Raw genomic sequence first — 24,879 nt, 5'->3', positions numbered from 1 at the left:
AAAACATCCACTGAAATCGCGCCTGGAAGCTCCGATACAGCAGGAGGCGCTCTCAATCCGGCGCAATGCAGCGAGGAAGAAGCGCTCCCCGGCACCGGAAGTGGACTGTAAAGTTACGGGCTTCTTCCTTTCCTCCGGTTTGTATTTCGTCAGCCACGAGATTCCAAGTCCAGCAGACAGAAGAGTTTCTCCGCAGAGCTTCAGGAACATGGGAGACCCTGTGACCGAGTACACGGCCCGGCTGCAGCAACAGGTCAGCGGTTAATGCGAGCTGTAGGGCTAAATGCGCATCCTGCCGCCGGATAGCAACATTCCAAAGTTCTGCCAGACTTAATGAAAAAAAAGTACTAATTTAAGACTTTTTGGCTTTTTATTGAATAGGTGCAGTGTCGAGTAAACCAGACATGCTTTGATTGAATATCTATGCATTAGTGTCAAATTCGGGTTAAGTTTGTTAAATCAAACGTGTCTTGTTGTAGTCGGAGGTCCCTTTGATTTGTTCGAGGACACTGCTTTGACAGCGCATGAAGGAGGAATGGCATGAAGAGTTTTTACTTGTTAAAGAGCTGTGCTTCGTTATTGTAAGTCACATATATGCCGAACTTACCAGATGTGATTGGCTATCACCTGTGCACAGTGGAGCCCAGAAAGATGAGTGACTACTGAAAATGAAAGGAGTTAAATCGGAAGATTTTTAAATTGAGTCTGGCGAGAACATTTTTCTCTACTTAACCCTGGCATCAAACTTATTTTTCAGAAAAATAAATATTTCACATTCCTTTTTGGGAGCTTTTATGATATATGATATGTATATGAATCAATAAATTACCCCACCCACCCACCGTAAGGACATATTCTGTACTTAAGTAGAAGTGCAGATAATCCTGTTTTAAAAATAAAAAAAGTACCAAGTTTGAAATGTACTAGTAAGAAAGTATAAGTATCTTCTTGAAGGACATTTTTACCACCTGTTTTTATGCAAAGCTAACTGAACCTTGTGCTTTATTGACATAATGATAAAATAATATCAGTCGTTGGGAATATAAACTTTTTAATTCTAATTGTAGTTTGAATCTGAAGAAAAATAAGGAAAATAGAAGAAAGCTGTATTTTGTGTTACCTACATTGTAGAGGGTGACTTTGTGTTTAAACAGGAAAATGTGTCCAGTCAGGCGTTAAAGTGGATTCAGCAGGTGGAGGAATCAGTTGTAATGCCTCTGTGTGGGGAAAAGAATCACAACTCATAATAATTTCTATTGAAAGCTCCAGTAGATTTTCTTAGTGTACAGGCTGTGATCAGCTGACCTGCTGCTCTCTGTGGATGTACACAACTGAGGTCAGCCAGATGTGAGCAGATGTAGATGCAATAGTAGTCCTGGCTGATTTCCATCCTCTACACCCACAGTACACTGTTTATGCTGTGTTTATACTAGACGGTATGAAGTTAATATGATAGTGGAATTCAGTCAGAATCACAGCATCATCAGCTAAACTTTATATGAATCTCTGCTACACTTGATGTAAGCTAACTGTGACCATGAACCCACAGCCACTGTGCACCAGTCACACACGGTTCTCCACTTTAAATCCACCACATTGCAGCAAAGTAACCTTTTTATCCTGCACTAACCTGCAGAGTCACATATGTGAGGATTTTTTCATGCAGCCTTTAAATTACAGTTAGTCTGCCTGAGTTTGTTTACTAGCATGTTTCACAATATGAAAAAACATAATGTCACATTTACCCAATATCTGATATAAAAACATGAGCAGCCCTTACCTTGAAATCTAAGCATTAAGGTGGTGTTTGCTGCCCTCTAGTGGAGATTAAGCAGGTTTTAATACACTTTGAAAACACATCAGGTGTGTTTTCACAAACACAAAGGTGTGGGGAAAAAATCATGCTGGATATCTAACCAGGGCGTCAGCGAGCTTGTGCTCAGTCCGAGGTTTGGAGGCGTTGGACGGGCTGAAACATAACGTCTCCGAGGCGTTCAGTCGGATCAGGCGAGCGTTGCCTCATCGTTGCACCTGGTTAACGTCAATAACACCAAAGCAGCTGAACCTGATTAATAACCTCTGATACTAACTGATAACATCAATAATTCAGAAGTTTAACTAACTTTCTTTATTCTTTTGAACAGTGTCTCTTTAAGGCCTTTCTGAAATAGTTCCTGTTACCAGGTATTTAAACACGTTTGATGGCAGCTTAAAGAGCGCTCGTCTTTCTGGTTTGCAATGAAAGCATTTCTTGCATCAGCTGTTGAGCGCACATTGTAAAACAAATACTTTCAGTTTTGCTTTGGTGAACGATGTGCGCTTTAAAGACTTGCAGGTCTGCTTCGTTATCACTTTGTTGGTGTGTCACCAGCCCGACCTGGGCTAGACTTTAAAAGTCACCACAGCGATGTGTTTCTGAACTCCGAGGCTCACTTCTGTTCAGTGGACTTTAGGTAAAGTTGTCGGTTCCTAATTTTCCTTCTGTTTTGTGTGGCGCTTTCATCTGATTTTGGACACGTTAAGCGATGAGACGCTTTTATGAATAAACTGAAGCGTAAATGTGATGTGGGTGTTTTTGCATTTTGTTTTCAGCAGACTGCACAGCGCAGCTTGAGCTGCTGGAAAAAGAGTAACTCGCTTTATTGTTTGATAAGAAGTAGTTATTAATTACTCAGTTATATGGCGTACTGAAGGTCGTCCTGCTGTGTGGTCGGTCTTTTGGTGGAGGGATAGTTTTGTATTTTCTTATTTTTTTACTTTGTTGCCATTTTCAGTTTTGAATTCAGTTTAGTTTCAGTTGTTTTTGAAAACAGGTTTGCTTCATGTTAATTTTTATTGCTTGAAACGTTTAATTTTACTTTCGTTTTTAATCTTTTACTTGTTGACTCTCAGTCTTGCAGACATTGAAATTCCATAAAAGCCTCATCAGCTAAGCTATAACAAATATTACAAGCAGGGCTCGCAAAATTTCAAAGTCCCTGGTAGCCCTTCGGGCAGGGACTCTTCAGGTTTTGGTAGCCCAAAATAAATTTAAGTAGCCCGAATAAAAAAGAGAGCAATTTGTTGATTGATGTTTTGTTTCTGTTACCATATTATACATTAAAGTATAATATGGTAACAGAAACAAAACATTAATCAAAAATTGTTGAAACACAAATTACAACATTGTATAAAAATTACAATCATCAACTCAAATACTTGGTTCTAATTGAACAGAAATTTCTATGAACTTGTAAGAACTGTGTAGGACATGAATCCGTCTGTGTCAGAGCCTGAATTTGAAATTTCCGCTGAAGTCACGGGTAAGAGACAAGTGGAACCAAGATCGAGGCCGTTTGCTTTTTGAAGTTTGCAAAGACTGCTACATTGTGCCTGTGGTAGTTCACTCTTTGCAACATAGTACGCTGTTCTAAACAGATCTTTCAGGTTTATTTTTAGTATGTTATTTGCAATTGGTGTTTGTTCTCCAGACTGAGCAATAATGCATTTCTTGCATTTCTCATGGGTTCTAATGGGGGCCTTTCTTAAAATGACTGGTCCCAGTAACAAAGGCGCTTGTCGACTCAGAAATCGAGAGAAAACCAACAACACACCCGGCAGAACATTATGTTATTTACACGGGTGCACATAAGTGGTCCGCATGTGCGCATTCACTGTCAAAATAAAAGACGCGCACCAGATAAGAAGTTGCAACGCGCGTTTGCGTACATATAAAAGCACTGTTTTTGTCCGCTAGAGTGGGATTTTCACGGCACATTCTGCACCACATCTCTGTGCGTTCATCATTTGTTTGAAGCCAGCTCACCTCCTGCAACTACTTTTCCGAGAATACGCGCTTCTTTTGTGGTTCGGACTCCTTCTGACATTTCTTTGGAGGTGGAGGAACATCACAGTAATTGCTTAAAGGAGCGTCTTCGACATCTTTAAGAGTTCTAAACAAATGTCTGTCCTCCTCCTGAAAATCCTATGTACGCAAACACGCGTTGCAACTTCTTATCTTGTGCGTGTTTTTTATTTTGACAGCGAATGCGCACCTGCGGACCACTTATGTGCAGCCCCGGTTATTTAGCTCGTCATATTGCAGCCACAGAAATTCTTTTGTCCATGAAACCATAAAGCTGCACTTTCTTTTTGCCTTATAGTCTGATTTGTCATAACTTCTCCGTTTTGTGGTAAGCTTTTCTTTGGCTGTCACTTCTTCACCCTGACCTGTCTTATTTGGCTCAGCAGAACTGAAATGCTTTTACACACTCACTCACATAAGCTCAGCGATTCTCTGCGCGATCAACCTCTCACATGTTTAAGCTGCGGGAGATTTCACTTGTCATGTTTGCATAGTAAGCTAACGATTAATAAGACGATGTCAGAGGAATTGGTGCACAAATTATCATCACTCACAGATCAGTGCTGTCGCTCTCTATACACAGTTCGCACGATTGCAAAGTGAAAGCAAAAAAACAAGCGCAAATTCAAACACGATTTCAATATGTCACATATTGACAGTGGCTCACCGATGCCAATGACATAATTACCCAGCTACATTTCCGAAAGAATGCAAAAGCATTGACATATATTTTTCCTTCCTACAATAGCCCGACGGGCAGGGCAGAGAGAGATTTTGGTAGCCCGACTGGAAAAATCGCTAGCCCCGGGCCCTGACAAGGTTGAAAAACTAAACATGTAATTTTTATTTTATTTTAGTTTTCCAAGTTCACAAATTGTTTAGTTTCGTTTTAACTCTTATAGAAAATTTTTTCTAATTTTTATTTTCTTAACTAAAATGTTTTTCAAGTGTAATTTTAGTCTAAGTTGGTTATATTAACTTTGCTGTGCACCCTGTCGAAATTGTTAAAATGTATTATTAACTTTTTATACATTATACATACAGTTATTATTTGCTCAGCTCTCTTGCCCACCTGACCAACATGTATCCAGGGACTCATTAAATTCCTTATTTTCTGTATATTGCCTTAAAATGGCTTTGAAAATGTATCAGCTACCTGATCTGAGAAGATTTGATGGGAGAAAGTCAACTGGCAGGTTTCTCTGCTGAGTCAAAACATTTATTATTTGGGTTAAAAAGAATGCAGATGTTGTTTAGCTGAAGAAAGTGAAAGTGTGTCTAATCTCACATAACCCAAGGCTGTTTTTTTTTAAATTTATTTATTTTTCTAATAAAAAAAAATGTGTTTAAAGTTATTTTAAAAACCAAAGTTGTAATTGAAGTCCGAACGTGAGTCTTAAGTTCTCGCAATTACATTGATTCATTTGTTGAATTAAGTTCCTTGTTTTATACTTAAATGATTCATGGTCATGTTAACTGGCTTACCACATACCCCACCCCCCACATCTGATAATGGTCAGGTATATATATTGGAGTAAAAACGAAACGGCTAATATCCAAAGAAAAAGATTTTTAAAAAAAATTAGGGGTGGCTCAAGACTTTTGCACAGTAGTTTACAAATATCAAAAACAGGTGTATAAGAGATCAACAGTGAAATACAGAAAAAGAGTTAAAGGTTATGAATATATGTGTCTTTATAATTCCTGAGGTGTACCACAGGGTGCTAACTCGGTCCTCTTTTAATGATCATTGATGTAATGCTCGTAGCCATAGAGGTAAAAATATTTATACTTCCACAGTTCCTTTTAAAAATGGGCAGCATTTAAGACCCTAAAGCATTTTCTCAGGCTGGAACTCGGTGTAAAAATATTTACTATTTATAGGAGCGCGTTAAAGCTTCTTGAGCAGCTCCAGTTGGAACTTTCTTTCTCAGTGTCTTTCTTGGAAATTGGAAATATTTTGATATCTAGGAGCAAGAGATCCAGCGTCTGTCTGCAGAGATCAAAAATCTTGAAAACTCCCAGAACCTCAGTCCATCTCCACGCCTGGAAGAGCTGCAGGAGGAAAACGCCCGACTCAAGTACCGCCTCAACATCCTGAAGAAGGTGAGTGGCGCTCTGCTGAAAGATGTCCTGAGGCGTTTTAATCTTAACCTGAGAAAAGCACATTGATGAAAAACCATTAAACCTTTCTGTGCTGTCCTCAGAGTCTGCAGGAAGACTCACTGAGTCAACGCGGCAAAGCCATGTTAAACATCAACCAGCGACTTCAGGAGGTCTTCGGCGAGGCCATCCAGGCCTCCTGCCCCGAGCTCGACAACCCGCCACTTTCTATTGCGCCCAGCCAGCAGGCCAAGTTTGGGGACTACCAGTGCAACAGCGCCATGAGCATGTCCCAGGTTAGACCGCCACGCCCGAAAACTGACGAGTTTATGTTTAATGGTTTATAATAATAATAATAATAATAATACATTTTATTTAAATAGCGCCTTTCAAAGCACCCAAGGACACTGTACAACTTATTATGATCTATGGTGGCTTATTATGGTTTATGGTGGCTTATTATGAATTATTGTTGTTATGGTGGCTTGTTATGAATTATTGTGGCTTATTTTCATTTCTGGTTGCTTATTGTGATTTCTAATAGCTTACTATGATTTTTACAGTTTTAAAAGCTGCAGCTGCATTGAGTCAAATTAGAGGATTGTATTTGAGCAGTGCAGTGTGTCCTGGTCTCAGCAGGTCAGATTAAAAAGCTTTGCTTCAGACTGTCTCTGGCTGTCGGGTTGCAGATGCTGAAGGCAAAGGGGATAAAGATGAACCCGAGGGAGATCGCAGAGAAGATTATCAAAAATCTTCCAGACAACGAACTCGTCCAGAAAACGGAGGTCGCGGGGCCAGGTAGAGACTCCGCCTTTTAATGATGTCAACACAGACATCACGGCATTCACACAATTATAGTAACAGGAACGCGATTAAGTTCCTGTTTCTCTTTAAACTTTCTTCTTCTTCTACCTTATTATTCTAGTTGCTCCGTTTCTTTGCTGGTTAACTACTCTGACAGTTTTCACCATTCAAATTTTAAACTGTTCAGCTCTTTCTGGTAATGCCAGCTGTGTTGAGCTGTGTTTTAGCTCAGTGAGATGAGCAGGAGGGCTGGTTCCACTCTCGCCCATTGCAGCATGTTTTCAGCAGACAGTTCTGCTTCTTCAGCTGTTTTCGGAAGCCGATTTCCACAACACGGCATTCACACTGCATTTTCGCAGGAAATGCAACTTTTTCTTGTTTTGTTTAGTTTAGTTTAGTTTAATTTAATTTAATTTAGAACCTTGTCAAATGTGTACATATTTAAAGAGAAATAATTCTTTGTTTTGTATAAATATTAAAAGATTTAAAACTAGAGTAAATAAATGCCTAAAAAGTGAGTCTAAAAAAAGTTCTCTTTCAGGTTTCATCAACATCTACCTGCAGAAGACATTTGTGTCCAAACAGCTGAGCAACTTGTTGATTAACGGAGTGCAACCCCCACCACTGCCATCCAAGAAGAAGGTCTGTGCACATGCTGAAGTCATTTTCCCGCCATGTTTTTCCTTTTTAGTTAACCTCGGAAGTCTTTGATCCCTTTTTTAACATTTGATTTAATTATTTGTGTCTAATTATCTGGTATTCAACACAGTTTCACGTGCATTTTTTCTACTCTTGGCTCTGTGTGATGTCAAAGAGAGTACCACAGAGGCCCCGCCCACCAGTTTTATTGTTTCGGTCTTTGCCTTTCACAATAAAAGCCTTCCACGAACGCACACAAACAATAACAGTTTATAGAGTGACATCAAAGCAAATTACAGCAGATTTTAGGTTCACATTTTAAATATTTTTTACAAGTTGTGAAAAGGAAAATTAAATTTTTTTCTTAATAAATAAAAAATTTTCATAAAACTTGTAGAAATGAGCTTCCTGTGAAGGCAATCTGGACGCAGAGATGAGGTGAGGAGCTCAGTTTAATATAGCAGGAACCAGAAAATGGATAGATTAGATTATTTTATTAATTTATTTATTTCAGTTACAAAAATAAAGAACCACACTTACTCATTTAATTATTTTGGTGCTGTAAAAGTCACGTTCACATTTATCTGTGTGGAGTTGAAATTATTCATATAAAGTGCGACATAAAAAATGTGTGTATGCTCACAAAAGCAGAGAAGAGAAGGAGGAGGTGGAGGATGTGAATGAGGGAGAATCCAAAATAAGCTTTTTCTATAGAGACAGAAATTAATATTAATGCAACACTGGAAAGAAGAAGATTGCTTTTAAACTGAAGCTGTGACAGGAAGTAAAAACGTGTGTGGTTTAAGGCGGATGTCAAAAAGTTTGATTAAACACACCAAAACGGCGCTGATCAAACATAAAATAGGCTTATTATGAACCATGACTCATGCAAAGCTGCTCTGATAGAGTCCAGGAATAAAAACGTGGAGCTGGTTGAGTTCACCTGTGATGGGTTTACCCGTCTCAGCGTCTGCATTTATCAGTTCCTGTGTGTTTGTGTTGCATTCAGGTGGTGGTGGATTTCTCATCTCCAAACATCGCCAAAGAGATGCACGTGGGTCACCTGCGCTCCACCATCATCGGGGACAGCATGTGCCGATTGTTTGAGTTTCTGGGATACGAAGTCCTCAGGTCAGCTTGGCCGCGCTCGCTGTGTCGTAGCTGCGAACGTTAAAAACCTTTCAAGAAATAAAATCTAAAAAGTTAGTTTTTATTTCTGCAGGCTGAACCACGTGGGGGACTGGGGTACCCAGTTTGGGATGCTGATCGCCCACCTGCAGGACATGTTTCCAGACTACCTGACCGTCTCCCCTCCCATCGGTGACCTGCAGGCCTTCTACAAAGTCAGTTCATGCTCATCCCGTCTCTGTGTGTGATCGGGCTGCTTTTGGGAAAATCCCATGTGGGGTTAGGACCCTTTAAGGTTTTTACCCCAAGTGCAGTTTTTTAACCATCATAACTTCGCACTTACTTAGTCCCTATGACCCCAAAGCGCTTTACACTGCATTCAGTCATCCACACATTCACACACTGGTGATGGCAGCTACATTGTAGCCACAGCCGGGGCTCGAACCAGCAGCCTTCCGATTACAAGACGAACTGCCAACTCTTGAGCCACGATCGCATGTTCACATGAAACTTTCAGGGCTGAAAAACAGATTTAAGTTCTGTGGAAAAAAAAAAACGGACTCAAACACAAAAAGATGTGGCTGCCGTTGTTCCTTTGAGCCAGAAAGTTGACCTGGGACAGCCACCTGTCCCACATGGTGATGCGAGCCCTGAAAGTTTGCCCAGAATGCACTTTTTGAAGTTTCTGCATTCATGACACTGATCAAATGTTCGGGTACAGACATGAATCTGGTGCAGCTTAGACGCGTCTTCAGCCCTGAAGGTTTCATGTCAACGTTTCCTGTAACTGTGAAGGTATTAAAGCTCAGAAATGCTGCAGAAATAAGAAAAAAGCCCCAAATTAAACCGACCCGGAGGCTTCTGAACATGTTCAGTGTGAGGGGAAAATGTTCTCGTGGCTTCATTAGATGAACTGGAGTTATTGTGTGGGAGACACGTTTTCTCAGCTTTGACTGTGACAGTGAAACGAGGGAGCTGACAGTCTCTCGTGCTCTCGTTCAGGAGTCAAAGAAGCGCTTTGACACGGACGAGGAGTTTAAGAAGCGGGCGTACCAGTGTGTCGTCAAACTGCAGAGCAAAGAGCCGGAGTTCATCAAAGCCTGGAACCTCATCTGTGACGTGTCCAGGACAGGTACGTCGGGTTTTAGCCTTTCATGCTAACAGGAATGAAACACTCGTCCCTCATTCAGAGCCGCTGGCCTTAAATTAGTCATGTGACACGAGGATGGGTTTAACCCGTTGGAGCTCCTCCCCCTCTTTAGAGCAGCCCGTCTACCTGTGACAGGTTTTAATTATTTCTTTTTTTTAATTTCTCCAGAGTTTCAGAAAATTTACGACTGCCTGGACATCGAGCTCATCGAGAGAGGAGAGTCGTACTACCAGGACCTGATGGTTGAGGTGGTGAAGGAGTTTGAGAAGAAAGGTCAGTGTGCAGCAGGTCAAAGGTCACGGAGGGCATTTCTGAGCATTTAGGGTTACCAGAAATAGAGCTTATTTGTTCCCTTGATCACACTGATTTTAATAGAAATCTTTATAGAATCAGTTTTTCTTCTTTCAGTGGATAATAAAGTGCAGCCTGTAGTTTCTGAGTGTCACCACCAGGTGGCAGCATTGCCTCATGGATGTTTGGTGCCCTCCTGTTTTTATCTCCTTGTCTTTTTTGGACTGACTGGACCTTCTCATTAAACCACCTCCATCCTTTTAAATCTCCACCTCAGGCCTGATGGAGCTCGACGAGGGTCGTAAGGTCGTCTTCCCCCCAGGGCAGCCCATCCCCCTCACCGTCGTCAAGTCAGACGGGGGCTACACCTACGACACGTCAGACCTCGCGGCCATTCGCCAACGAATCTTTGAAGAGAAGGCCGACATCATCATCTACGTCACTGACAGTGGACAGGTAGGTGGAGACGCGACCACAGAGGGTTTGGATTTAAGTCTGAGCTCCGTCTCTTTCCTGAACATGACGTTTGGAGGGTGTGTTTTCCCCTCCAGAGCACGCACTTCCAGGTGGTGTTCGCCGCAGCTCAGCTGATCGGCTGGTACGACCCCAAAGTGACCCGGGTGGAGCACGCTGGCTTTGGAGTGGTGTTGGGGGAGGACAAGTGAGTTCAAAACACGCTCTGACAGTAGGGTTTGTTTTTCTGAGTGCTGTTTGAGGGCCGCAGGTACCCGACTGTTGCCAGGTACGACATCACCGGGTGGAGACACACTGGGGAGGTGGTGCTGAGAAAAGGGGTGGAAAAAAGGGGTGGGGCATTGTCACTGGGGACAAAGTGTGAGTGGGGTTTGAAGCACCTGAGGTGGATCATGTGACGACTCTGAGGTTTAAAAGGACCGCCTCCCCGGGGACAGCCTGCCACTAGTGTTTTAGTGTCGGCCGCTCGCGAAGGCTACGCCATAGTTTCTACATGGATTCAATGCAGAGGTGTACGTGGTTAGGTCTTGCCCTTGGACGACGCCCACTGCGCACTTATAACTCCGCCCCTGACCTCATCCGTGGATGGTTAGGGAAGTCAAAATTCTAAAATAGGGCTCAATTATGAGAGCCCGCCTGATTGGCTGATAAATGAAGAGCTGGGAGGAACGCCCTGCAGCCGCGTTATGTAGTTTGTCCACCAGAGGGCGCTCTGCGGCGGTTTTGGAATGCCACAAAGTAAACGAGTAAATGAATAACTACACGTAACAAACATTAAAACAATAAAACTGCTTTTTGGGGTTTAAAAAAAAAAAAAAAAAGTGTCTAAAGCCAACTTCAGATCCGAGGTCTCTGCTCGCCAGACGGGCAGACTTCCTGTGTTTCACATAAAGGCTCGTTTTATTTATTTATTTATTTTTTCTGCGTCGATGAATCAAACGCAGGATTTTCAGCCACTGCCCCACAAACAGCTTAGTCGTTTGCAGCGAATCGCAGAGCCTGCCTTACTCAGCATGTGAGGGGGAGGAGCAAGAGGAGGAGCAAGGGGAGGAGCAAGAGGAGGACAGCAGTGATGAAAAAGTTCACTCAGAGTCCGTGTTGTTATTATTCCTTCCTCCTCTTTCATCTTCTTTACTTGTCTCCTTCCTCCTCCTCTTCCTTTCTTCTCGTTCTTCTTCTGCTTGTTTAATTAAACTTTTCTGTTCTTCTGTTTAACTCCTCCTCTTCCTCCACTTATTTCCTCCTTCAGCAGTGCTCGTTCGCTTCCTTCATTTTCTCCTTCCCATTGCGTCTTCCTCCTTTCTCCATCTTTCCTCTTTATCTTCATTTTTTTCTTCGTCTACTCCTCCTCCTGCGTTCCTCGTCCTTCTCCCTTTCCTCCTATTTTCCTCCTTCTCTTCCACTTATTTCCTCGTTTTCTTTCTTCTGCCGCTGCTTTAACTTTTTCTTTGATTTTTTTCCCTTTTCTGGAGCTTCTTCTTATTCTTCTTGTTCTTCAACATTTTCATTTCACTCTTCCTCCACTGTCTTTATGTCCTCCTGTTCTTTTGTCCTCTCGCTGCTTATATCAAACCTCCATTTTCTTCCACGCCTCCTCCTCTTGTTTCTTCTTCTTCTTTTATCTATTTGTAGATTCCAAGTCATCACGTTCATAAACTTTAACACCTCAGATATATTTTTCCCGCCGCGTTCCCGTTTTTTTTGTCGTGCACTTTGAGCACCTCGTCTCTGAGCGTTGGGTTTTATCGTGTCGTCGTGTGAGCGATCGCTGCGCTCTGATTGGTGAGCAGATTTGTGATTTGACCGCTTATCTGTCACGTTGTTGTTTATTCCTAATCAGTCGACCTGAGAAGAAGCGCCGGGTTCAGGCGGCGGGCTGACGTTACGCTTCGCGGAGGCCATAACTAAGTGCCGCTAAATGCCCCGCGGTAACCTGAGGGGGCGTAAATTGGCCCCACTATGTCTGCACTACGGCAGACTCCATTAGAAATTTATCACGCTGTTCTCATAATCGCTCATCCAGACAATAAGAGCTTAACGCAGCCACGGGGGGAGCCGTTATAGCTGCGAGTAAACAGAGGAGGGAGGGGAGGCGGGGGTTATTAAATTTTTGGCTCGTGCTCGGCTTGTAATGCTTAGCTGATTTGCTTGATTGTACAAAATGTATCGCCCCGAGGCGAGCAGAAGTAATCTAATAGTTTGCTGTCATGATAATTATTGGAGACAGGAAGTGGAACCTCTGCTGGTTCAGGTTGGGGATGTGAAACTGCAGCAGCTCCATTACTGGTTCCCCTGCAGGTGGTTTGTAACCCGGCGTCCTCGCACTGAGCCGCTGTTTCTGCCGTTTCCTCCACAGGAAGAAGTTTAAGACTCGTTCTGGAGACACGGTGAGGCTGATGGACCTGCTGGACGAGGGACTGAAGAGGTCCATGGACAAGCTGAAGGAGAAGGAGCGAGACAAGGTGAGGCTGCAGACGCGGCAGAACAAAAACCTGATGGGAAGTTTAAGAAAATCCTCACCTGTTCACACGGCAGCGAGGAGTTCAGGCTCCACACGAGAAACTGGGACGGCCCTCACCAACAGTCCCAGTTAGAGTAACTAACTGGCCAACGAGCATTTCAACTCAGATATAATTTCCACGAGATGACGTAAGCAAGAACACTTACGACCCTACGGTGGCCCTGAGAGGTCAAAAGCACTCCAACATAAGAAAAGCACACAAAGAAATTAAAAGAAAAAAGGTAACACTTCATAACACGGGTGTAATTAAACATCATTTCATTTTTAATAAATAAATAATCTACCTTTATATTTACCTACAAATACTTGAAAGTAGGCACAACAAGAAGGTAACAGGTCAGATTTTTAAAGAAGACAATATTGAAAATTGGATGTTTTCCTCATCTTACATCGTAAATATGCTTCTCAGGGGCCATATTATGGACTGAATTAATCATCAAATGTCTTTTTATTATTATCAGTAAAAATGTTTTGGGCCTTAACTTATTATAAAATAGATACAATAACAACTTGCAGCGTGACCTTAAAACGAGCTGCATGTAACTTTTTCCTCATGATCACTGCTCAAACATAAGGAAACGCCACATTCTTTGGACCCGGGTCGGTCCATAGGCTGCTGGTAACGTCTGAATATTACAGTTTGGTACATCGCCTTCACATAAAAAAAAAAAAACAGGTTATCAATGGGAATATCCCATTGGATCTTTAAACAGACCAAACCTGGGGTCCCAGTACAGCCCAGTATGAGGTAACCAGTGTATTCTGAGCAGGAAGAGCCGGTGCTACTTCTAAACGTGTGCCTTTAACGTGTGGTGGAGGTGGAGAGCTCAAAGAGGGCATGAAAAACAGATCAGGTTACAAACCGGAATGATTGTTTTCCTGTTGTTGACTCATCAGCGGACGATCAGTGTGAAATTGACCAATCAGACACAAACGGTTCTGCTCTTGTTTGGATTAATGACTCAAAACAGCCGAGAGGAAAAGTGTTTGCAGAGGTTTGAGCTCACACATGAGCAGAGGAGGATGAAAGGACCACACGGGGCTGAGAGGATGAGAGGGAAGCAGCCGGGCGGTGGCGTTTCAGCCTCAGTGTGTCTGGACGAGATGAGAAAGCTCCCAAGTTTGGCTCTCTCTGAGCGGGATGAGAGCGGGAAGAATTAATGGCTACTGTAGAGCGAGGTGGTCATTGCTGTAAAATAAGCCTCGTCGGAGCGAATCGAAAGCCGGGCTCGGGGAAGAAATAATGAGCGACTCGCTGGACGGCGTCCCTCGCCGCTCCAAACGTCTGCTTATAAAAGATAAAATATTTGACACAGAATATGGATATAACATCATCGCAATAACAGGAGTTATTCCAGCAGATGTAACCCAGGAGGAAGAATAAAAAAAGACTTCCCGCCATCGATCGAGTTTGAATCAGCAGGACGACTCGTGGTTAAATATTCACCACACACACGTGGAGCTTTAAAAAGACCTCGAGAGGAGAATCGGACGGGAGACGTGAAGCTTGGTGATCAGAGGCTCGATGGGACGAGCGTTTCGCTTCGTTAACTAAAAACATCGACGTTTAGGAGAACACACAGAAAATGTTTATTTTTTCTTTCTTTGTCCTCCCACAGTCCAAAGATGTGCTCGTTAGGCTACCTGGTGATCCTGAACTGAAGTCATGTGACACGTGCGTCTAACGGCTCATATAGCTATGACATCGCTAAAAACAAGCTAACGTTCATCACCATGTGGTCGTGCTTTAGATGCTCCCACTTTTCCTTGTTTCTGAAGTTTTTCCACGTCTTCTTTTTACTTTCCATCCATTCCCATAGTGAGTCTTCATATTCCCTTCAGATGTATTTATATAGTATACTATGTGTGTTATACTGTAAAGTGTATATAAGAGTCCTCCCCAACAGTAATACAGAGAAAACCCCAACAATCATATGACCCCTATGAGCACTTTGGCGACTGTGGGAAGGAAAAACTCCCTTTTAACAGGAAGAAACCTCCAGCAGAACCAGGCTCAGTGAGGGGCGGGGCCATCTCTGTTAGAGCCATTGGGGGTGAGAGGAGGACAAAGACACTGGAAGAGGGACGGAGATTAGTAATAATTAATGATAAAAAGCTGACTGGTGTGTAAACACAGAGGCAAAGTGCATCATGGGAAACCAGAGGTTAGTGGAGGGTAAAAGGGAAGCTGACTGCCTCAGTTTGCTTGAGTTCAGCAGATATTCTGTGTTAAATGGAAGTTTTTGCACAGATAAAGCAGGAAGTTGTGTGTCATAAACTTCCTGACTCTCTGCTGAGCGCCTCTGCGTTTTGACTGATGACCCAGCGATCCCATTTCAGGGCTCAGAGCTCAGACGAATGTCAGACTTCACGTTTTTTTTATCTTCGGTGGATTGAGCGTTTGTCAGCGGAGAGTCCTTCGAGTCTTTCGAGCCTCGAGTTGTTTATTTTCCTTTTTCTAAAGTCATTCTTCAGAAAAACAAACTTCTGCCAGCGTGTTTCCCGTCCGGTTTTCCCTCCTCTCTGTTTCCTCAAACCAAACCACGCCGCCGCCGCCCGGCCCCGATCCTCCATCACCGGCTCGCCCGGACCTCGTTAAGAGCTGCTTGTTTGGTTGTTTGGAGGTGGGAAGTGTTTCCTGCCTGATTCAACTCAGAAAATACCTGTTTACATCCTTTTCTTCCCTCCCCGGGCCATGTTAGCCGCTCTCTCCGCCTCACACAGCGAGGCTCTCGACGTTCCCGTTACTTTGACTCGCCGTGTCTCACCTGCTGGTGCTGAGGTGTTTCTGTGATGTTAAACTTGCAGGGAGATTTTTTTTTTTTTTTTTTTAAAAGAGGAGAAAAACAAGAGAACCTGACCCGGTTAAGTTATTACGTGGAGCACTAGGTGTGGTGCAAGCAGTCGCTGACTTTCAGTTGCACTGCAGCAATTTTAATGCTGAGAAGGTTGCCGGAAGCCGGTGCCAGCTCCCCTGCAGGCCCCTCCGGCCCGGCGCTCCTCGCTCCGTCTGGGTCGGTGCCCACGTCTACCATCTGCTAACCCGGCCTCATTAAAAACAAACCCCAGCCGTGGCCTCCGTGAACCTCAGCCCGCTCTCTAACACTGCTGCTCCTTCATGTTTGTTTTCAGCAGTTGTGATGTTTCACACTTTGCTCTCTCCTCATTTTTTTGTCTTCTGTGTTTGGTGCTTTTATTTCCTGTTATTTTCTGGCCCTTCCTGTCTCATCCTGCCCCGTGTGTCACACACATCCTGGCCTCTCCGGCCCTGACCTGTCCTTTTGTGGCTGTTAGAAAAGCGCCTTTCAGACCAGACTGTAAGAATTTCTCGCTGCAGGGACCGATTGTTGAGTTTACAGCTCAGTTTTTGGGTTTTTTTAGCTCATAGTACAGAGCAGGAACCTTTCTAAGCATGATGGGGCCTCTTCTCCTCATTCTAGCTCCATATTTTTATTTGCAAAGTAGCTTTGCATGATTCACTGTTCAAAATAATCCTTCAACCACTTCAGCCGTTCATTCTTTTTCTCCATCAGGCTGAAGCGCCGGGCAGGCATCAGGCAGTGTTTATGAATTAAATTCAAATTAAAACCACAGGTGCCTCTACAGGTAACCTCAAGGTCAGAGGTCAGGTTTTCTGAAAAAGTCACACAGCTAACGTATGTTCAGCATCGCAAACTGACAAACACTCAGGCCATCTGGGATCGATTAAACTGGTCTGAGAATCTGCTGGATGTAACAGCTCAGCTGATTAGTCGCTTATTTTCAAGGCGCGTACATAAAACGCTAACGTGTCGCCAGGTTGAGTAGAATATTAGTCAAAAACCTATTTGGTCATAAACATCCACCTATAGCTCTGCTGGACTCTGAGGGTCTCAGAAAGGTTTATATTTATGATTATTTTAGCATTTCTCATTCCTGGTTCTCCGTTTTGATTGGATATGGTGGATGAGGTCACTAAAGCACCCCGTTAAGCTGTGCGACCTGGTAATCAGGTGTTCTGGACCTAACGACACTAGATCCTCTAAAGATTCTAGTATATGTTTTACTTTATATATTTATTTTTATCTTCACCTTTTAAAACAAGAATTGGGTGCACGAGTTTGAATTTATTTAGGATTTTCTCTAATCTGCACTCTTCAATGGTTGCTCTTCCTCTTACTACATCAAAATAAGATCATCAGTCTTCCTCACTCACGTTTCAAAACAGCAGCTCCACATGTAAGTAAAACTTACTCCAAAGATATGCGTTTAATCTGAGTAAATGTTAATATAAACACATCAGAAAAATGGGTCAGGCCTGTTTTATGTCACTGACCCTCTTCTAAAGAAACTAGTGGTACGGCCCAGACGCTGGTTTTGGAGAATCACTGCACCCCTTGATCAGGATATCTCATTTAAAAGAAATAATTGTGTATTAGGAGCAAAAAATGGTGATAAATATGTTTAATTTCTGACTAAATACAAAGAGAATTAAAATAAAGTGCCTTTCTTTGATAAGACGAGTAATCAGTTGGCTAGTCTTTGTACCAGTTGTCGAGTACTTCTGGCTCCAGCTTATTAAACGTCTGAATGTGTCTTTAAGGCTATTTCTTTTCTCCTACACTCTTAGAGTAGAGGCTTCTCAGTCTTGGATTATAGAGGCTTCCCTTTAAACTCTCAGAGCTCGCTCTGTTCTGCTGTAATTCAATAAAGGATCCAAGATTTTATAAAACATTGAAGGTTTGTCCTTGAATCAGCAGGTCACAGCTACCAGGGGGATGAGATCTATTGTTTCTTTGGAGCCACTCTGAGAGCTCAGCGAAGTAACATACACCTTCTAGTACTAAATAAAAGAACATCAAGCCCCGTTTGAAAGATGGGATTAAGATTCAGGGCAGAATGCAATGAAAGGAGGGGAAGGCAGAGTTTTAAAGATTCATATTTTTATAGAACATTTCGGAAATTTCCACTTCAAACTTTTTCCCCTCAACACTTTTGAAAAGATGGGACAAAAATGAGAAAACCTTGTATCTGCTGCGGTAATTTTGAAAACACATTGATGTCTTTTAGAGGCTCTGGAGCAGGAGGGGGATTTGGATTTAGGATTTGGTTCATAAATGGAGTGAAAATGGAAGATTCGGCCCAGAGACAAATGTCTGTGAATGCCAGGATGATTAAAAACACTTACTGCAATCATTTCATAAAATATTTATGTTTACATTTTTATATTCCAGAATCTCAAAGCCCGGAATTGTTCCTCCGCTGGGAATAATTACATAAATTCACCCATTGTAGTTGTTGAAGGTGGAAAGTATTGATGGAGACCAAAACTGTATTTAATAGCGGGCTGTGAAGATTTATTTACGGCTGTAAGGTTGGTCATCTTAACATGTCCATGGGGACTGACTCACTTTTGGAGGCGGCCTCTAGTGGACATTAGCGGAACTGCAGGTTTTAGTGCTTGATTTGTTTTTCTGTTCAGGAAAAATAAGCGATTGCATGTTCGATGTTGTAAACAGCTGTTCAACCAGAGGTTTACACTCGACCACTCGCTGTTCGACCACTTTGGGTCATAAGCTGATTGCACAGGTTGCGTTGTGGGAGGCAACCTGTCTACAAACAATCACAGTCGACCTCACTGCAGTCACTCTCAGACTCTTGGATCTAATTTAGAAAAGCAGAGTGACTGCAAAGTAGAGTTTGGCGATTGGACGAATATATCGACTATCGGCGGCCGTTTTTACAAGGGCGATTTATTTATTTGAGTCAGTTTGCTAATAGTGATGGAGCTAATAGAAGCAGGCAAGAGAAGAAACAAAGTTAGTCGCGTTTGAGTACTTTGCTCGCTATACGTCTGCACAAGCGGCACACCGCTTTAGTTACATCCTTAGGTTTACCTCTTTCATCTAGTTTAAAGCCAAAGAATTCCCAAATTGGCAACTTTTATATTTCTTTTTTAGTGCTGTCAGCGTTAGCGCACCATCATCACAACTAATGTGATTAACAACCCGTCTGGAGCACAGAGTCAAAATACCTGAAATGTCTCTGTCAACACATTTCGGGCAGTTTGTCCAAAGTTTCTGCGCTCCAGATGGGTTGAGGGTGTTAAAATTTTTAATGGCGTTAATGGTGATGACCACGTTAATGCATTAACACTGACAGCACTAATTTTTGGGGGGAAATTAGTTCGTCCATGTTTGGACTTCTTCTGTGTTGTAAATGCACAAATCAGTCCGTGCATGATTACATTGCTCCGCCCATCAAAAGTCTGCGCATGCGTGAATATACCTCCATCGTCGATTATTGGACTGACGCTTGTTGGTTGTAAAATATCGCCCAACCCTATTTCAAACCCTGAATATACGTAGTTAATGTGAATTTCTGTTTATGTAGACTGCAGGATATTTTCACAGTTAATTTCCATATTATCTGAAAAAATCAGAAGCTGGACAAATGTCCTCCTCGTACATCGGCCGAAAAAGCTTGAACCCGGTCATCTCTGTGCACCTCTGGTCATAGAGCCCGAGTTACGTTACATAACCAGTATTCCCATCATATTTATCTTTGTTTTTTTCGAGCTCTATTTTGGTGTTTCAGTCGATCTCAAAATGATTTGAAAGTTCAGTTGATCGTATGTAACAGTGGGAACAGCTGGAGGAGCAGACGAAGGCCAGTTTGTGTAAACGTTGGAAGTTTCTGCAGTGGAAAAGTGGCCATTTGTTCCAAATCTGACCTTAAATCTAACCTGCCCGTTACTCGCAGCCCTGTTTTCACCTGTGCCATTAATCTTTGTCCTGTCACGTCACTTCTTCTATCTGCTGTGTTCTGCTTGACTGCAGTTTTTTTTTTTTTTTTTTTAATCACTATCACGAAATCTTCATAATCCTCCTCTTCACTCCCTACGGTATCAAACACGTCACACACAGATTCAAGGGAAGGCTATGACTCAATAAGTCAATTTAATCTCTGCCTGAGGATTGTAAATTGGTTTCATTATTTGGATTAAATTCATCTCACTGGTTTAACTGTTGGAAGCAGAAGGTGAAGCACTGCCTTCAGTAATTACAAGCTGATTAAAACGACACTTATCAGCATTTTTAATGCCATAAAGCACGCCGGGCGAAGGCGGCGATGGGGAGAGATTGTCTGCTTTAATAAAAGAAAACCTTCTTTCTGCAGGTCCTGACTCCAGAGGAGCTCACGAAGGCTCAGAGGGCCGTCGCCTTCGGCTGCATCAAATACGCCGACCTCTCCCACAACCGCAACAACGACTACGTCTTCTCGTTTGATAAGATGCTGGACGACCGAGGCAACACGGCGGCGTATCTCCTCTACGCCTTCACCCGCATCAGGTCAGGGTTCACTACAACTTTTAATACTTAGTTTAGATAAAAAAGATTTAAGAAGTGCACGTGTTCCCGCACACAGTCAGGCACACAAGGATACAAATAGCATATAGATTTAGACGAGTTCTGAAGTTTAGAACAGCCTGGATCTAAACGAGCGTGGACCAATCGGAAGTCCTGATCTGTTATACAGCCCTAAAGGAGCTAATGAAGTGTCGAGTGTTTGCAGCCTTACTGAAGTGCACATGAAAACTGAGGTAAATCAAACATGTGTACTCAGGGTTCAAAGTTATTGGCTGACAGGAAAGGTTTGAAAGTCTTAGATGAATGGATGACGAGTCCCGGCTGAGTACCAGGAGTTCCACATTTAACCTGGGTGGCCCACTCCATCCTGTCTTTGTGCCACCTCAGTCTTCTCCAGCAGTCTTGGCATTTGACAGTCACTGAGACGACCTTAGTCTTGGCTTCACTTTACACTTGAAGATTCAGATTCGGACTAAATCCAGAGATAAAGTGGAAAGTTGCAGCTTTGCGCCTCTGTTGCAGCTCTTTTCATGCAGCCCATCAAACCCAGTGTAAAATAATGAGCGGCATTGCTGCTAAGATTAGTTATGTAGCAATGCAGAAGCCGGTCTGTTTAGTAATCTGTCCATCGGTTATATGAACTATTGCTTGACCCTGAGTTTAGGACACTGAAACTATCCTGAAAGTTAAATCAAGTGCCTCCATTTTTCTCGTCTGTCCTGTACGAGAACCTCCCATCAGCACCAGTATACTTTCATTACTCGTATCAGATCGGCCTCGCCAGACCCTCTGCGATCGTTGTGGCTTGGGATTAGTCTTTGGGGTATTTCCACTCAGTGAGACCCAATTTGTCCTCACCCTTATCCCCTCCATCGACTGAGCGTCTCCAGGCTGCACAAGAGCTGCACTGATCTTCCTCTCCAGCTTCCCGGAGGAGTTAGTCGGGGTGGCAGAGCGCCCGGCAAAGGATTGATCCCCTCTCTCTCTCTCTTTTTTTTTTTTTTTTTCTCCCCTCCAACCGGGAGGGGTGAGCAGGCTCGCCCGAGAGGATTCGATGTTCGTGCGTTCAGTCAATAGAGCACTCAGTGACGGCAGCTGCCCCCTGCTGTGCTGTTCAAGATTCAGAGAAGAAGAAGAGAGAGAAAAATGGACAGAAGCAGAACTTAAAACCATGAGCTGGGCTGTCCAGTTTAACTGAACATGGACACAGAAGGAAAAAACTGAGCTTAATCAGTGTTTTAGGAGATGTTGGGTTTCCTCAACATGAACCCCAACATCACTTCTTTCATGTATTTTCCTAAAATTGGTTTATTCATTGTTGAGGTGGAGGATAAAAAGAGAAAACGATGAACTATCAACGGGTCATTTTTATAAGCCGGCTTCTGCTTGGTTTGGATAAAAGATGGATCGTTATTGGGAACACGATGGGATAACTGTGGCCGAGTGGATGCTTGGAGAATCAGACCGGTTTGACTTGTTTTATACATTTTTTCCAAAGCAGAGTTCTCATCCTATCACCAGCAGGAGATCGGGGGCGTGTGAAAGGGTTTTGGTGACCAGTGACGTGGAAACTGTCGAAGGTCATTGATATTTAGTGATTTAAAGTCACGTTGAGCAGAATAACCGCTGTTCATATGAAGTAGGCGGGTCCTGAGTTAAACCAACTTTGGAGTGGTCAACAACCAATGAGAGTGCAGGATACTGGAGCTAACCACTGCGACTCTCCCTGCTTTAAACATCAAAACCATCACAAGTAAAAGCCCATTAGTCTTTGAGTTGAACTGATTCATGCCGATGTTTGGATAAGTAATAAACTGTCTCAGGACTTGGTTTGTCCATCATTTGTTGCTCTGATATTCTCCTGAATGTCACAGAACAATTATATTTGGTATCTGCCTTTAACATTAAGTCTTTGAGCTCTTCACAAAATCACTGCTGGAGATCATCAGGTGTTGGTTCTGAGCGTTTTCATGGGCCTTTGTAGTAGATTTACCCGTCTCATAACTATTAACTATTTGAGGCTATAGGTGTTAGACAGCACAGCCCTCCCAGTCGTTTTCTTTTTAGCCTGGACTCTTTAACTGGTTTTTAAACGTTTGTCTTCCTCTCGCAGGTCCATCACCCGTCTGGCCAAAATCGACGAGGCCACGCTGAAGAAGGCGGCAGAGACCACGGAGATCCTCTTGGACCACGACAAGGAGTGGAAGTTGGGGAAGTGCATCCAGCGTTTCCCGGAGATCCTGCAGAAGATTCTGGACGACCTGCTCCTCCACACGCTGTGCGACTACGTGTACGAGCTCGCCACCACCTTCACAGAGTTCTACGACAGCTGCTACTGCGTGGAGAAGGACCGGCAGACGGGTGAGCTGGGTCGAAGTTTAGATCAGTTTCAGGGGGACAACTCTCTGGTCAGGGTCCAAACTTCAGTTTGGTGTTCGCGTGTTGGTTGTTTAGTGCATCCGATGATCGTTTTTTTTCTTCACTTTGATTTGAATATTCAGAGTTTGGTTTGATATGACGTCCTTTCCTCTCATAATGTGCTTTTAAAAGTTACTCCAAGTTGTGTTTCTAAAGTACTTAAATTCTTTGGTTTTCTTTTCTGTGTCCTAAATTGTAAAACAAAACCAAAGCTGTCCAAACTTTGAAATAATAAACTTGGCATAATGTGGTCAGAACAAAAGTTTGAGCCAAGGTCCTATTGGATGGCCAAAGGATCCAGACCCGACTGTTTAGTATGAAGCTGCAAAGAAGGGTTTGAATTTTCGACTTTTCACTGTTGCTTTTGCAGAAGGACTCGATGTGTTGCAGGTCGTCAGTGAATCCTGATGAGAGAGAGGATGTCTGGACTGTTAGTCTGAGCTGAGGGCTGACTCATTGTACAGCCTTCCTGCTAACAAAGAGCCCACGGCTTATTAGACTACACCAGTGTAAGGTCGTTCGAGCCCAGAGCGCCTTGCTGGTGGGTTTCTTAGATTTACTACAGCAACGTTTCTTTGTAATGACGTTACACGATCTTTTTCGGAGATGGACAAACAAAGCCTGCGATTCTGTGTGCAGATCATAGAGCGGCCTTGCTTTCAGTTTGAGATTGATGTTAAAGGAAAGTGATGGCTGAGGACAAAAATCCCAGGAGCCGAGGGCTGGAATTCTAAAACGCTTGGAGAAGAGCATCTGGACTTCTTTAAGTTGCTTGAAGACCAGCTTGACCTCAGGAAATCACATGATAGGGTGGGGCTAGGGGGTTCGTGACCCCCTTGGGGGAAACTCCCACAGGGCTTAAATCTGGGACTCTCCACCATTTGACCTTAGAACTGAAGAAGCTTTTCAGATGAGAGGTGAAACGTCTTCAAGCAACTTAAAGAAGTCCAGAAGTTTTTCTTTCCAAGCTCTTTAGACTACCATGACCTGGATGACTGAGAACCTTCACAGCCGAGGGCTGCAATTCTTTCTCCAGCCAGAACAGTCGCCCTCTGGTGGTTGTTAAATAGAATGCAGCTTTGAAGCACTTTGCTGGGTCCATTATCATCTTTTAAACTGGCCGAGTTCGTTCAGCCTGTTAGTAAGAGTGACCTAAGAGTAACTCCACCTTCTCGTTGGAACATGATCACTGCCGGCTTCAACAAATCAACATGGAGAAAATGGCGATCCACAGATCAGTGTGTGTTTAATTACTAAATGGAAAAAAATCTTCTCCTGTCTCCATCCTTGTCGCATCACCGCACACCAGGATGTCGGCTTGTTTGGGTCCACGTTCACGCCCCTTTAACGACCTGTCTGTGTAACGCTCCTCTGCTGCTCATTAACGACTTAATTTCTATTGGATTTCTTCTCCGTCTGACAGTGCGAGGCTGTCACGGCTGCTGTGTGCGGATGCAGATGTTCAGGTCACTGATTTTTATTTGATGCTGCCGGGTGATGGCGGCATCATTAAACACGCCCTCTGATCCTTTTGTTGTTTATTAGTCTCGCTGTCTAGTGCACCTCTGACCGCTTCAGTCTCACCTCACCTCTGTTTATTATTGTCTTTTTTCCCATCATCGCCGCCTTAATTTTATTTTGTTTCAGAATTTGTATCTTTTAGCTGCCTTGTTATTTCTTATCCTCTACATAAGGACAATAAATGGGGAAATAAAGTCCTGTTAAACACTCATCATGGGATTGGTTTGTGCTAGCACTTTTGTAAAATGCGTATTTACTGAGAAAATAATCCGATAGTTCAAGAGATATAAACTCGAACACGCCTTTGATTTCCTCCGTTTGTCTGTTTTTACCTTTTCAGGTGAGGTGATCAAGATCAACATGTGGAGGATGCTGCTCTGCGAAGCTACTGCAGCCATCATGGCCAAAAGCTTCGACATCCTGGGTCTGACCCCGGTCGAGAGGATGTGATGTCAGAGTTCAGAACGAGGGGAAGCCTGAAGATGAACCTCGGCAGTCTGAACTCAGTGAACCGGAAGTTATTTTTCCATAACACTTATTAAATCAAACATGGGACGGGGAAATCATTGTGTTCGACTCATTTATTAATGTCTCGTGTGAAGGATCTTTTTATTAAAGGGCGATTCTGAAACCAAAA

General features: G+C 43.1%; 1 protein-coding gene across 1 annotated transcript; it reads left to right on the top strand.

Moving 5' to 3' along the window:
* The first annotated feature begins 97 nt into the window (after window positions 1-97).
* On the top strand, window positions 98-24,879 carry rars1 (arginyl-tRNA synthetase 1). The gene is made up of 15 exons (XM_080866868.1): window positions 98-253; window positions 5,816-5,950; window positions 6,052-6,243; window positions 6,637-6,745; window positions 7,293-7,393; window positions 8,400-8,521; window positions 8,613-8,733; window positions 9,521-9,650; window positions 9,837-9,941; window positions 10,237-10,415; window positions 10,511-10,620; window positions 12,790-12,895; window positions 20,113-20,285; window positions 22,417-22,664; window positions 24,583-24,879. The coding sequence occupies exons 1-15, from the start codon at window positions 209-211 to the stop codon at window positions 24,690-24,692; spliced, it is 1,986 nt and encodes a 661-aa protein (XP_080722994.1). The 5' UTR covers window positions 98-208; the 3' UTR covers window positions 24,693-24,879.

Source organism: Rhamphochromis sp. 'chilingali', assembly GCF_963969265.1.
Source record: "Rhamphochromis sp. 'chilingali' genome assembly, chromosome: 19".
Classification (NCBI taxonomy): Eukaryota; Metazoa; Chordata; class Actinopteri; order Cichliformes; family Cichlidae; genus Rhamphochromis; species Rhamphochromis sp. 'chilingali'.
The sequence above is the reverse complement of the archived record's forward strand: the minus strand, read 5'-3'. Positions and strand labels throughout refer to the sequence as shown.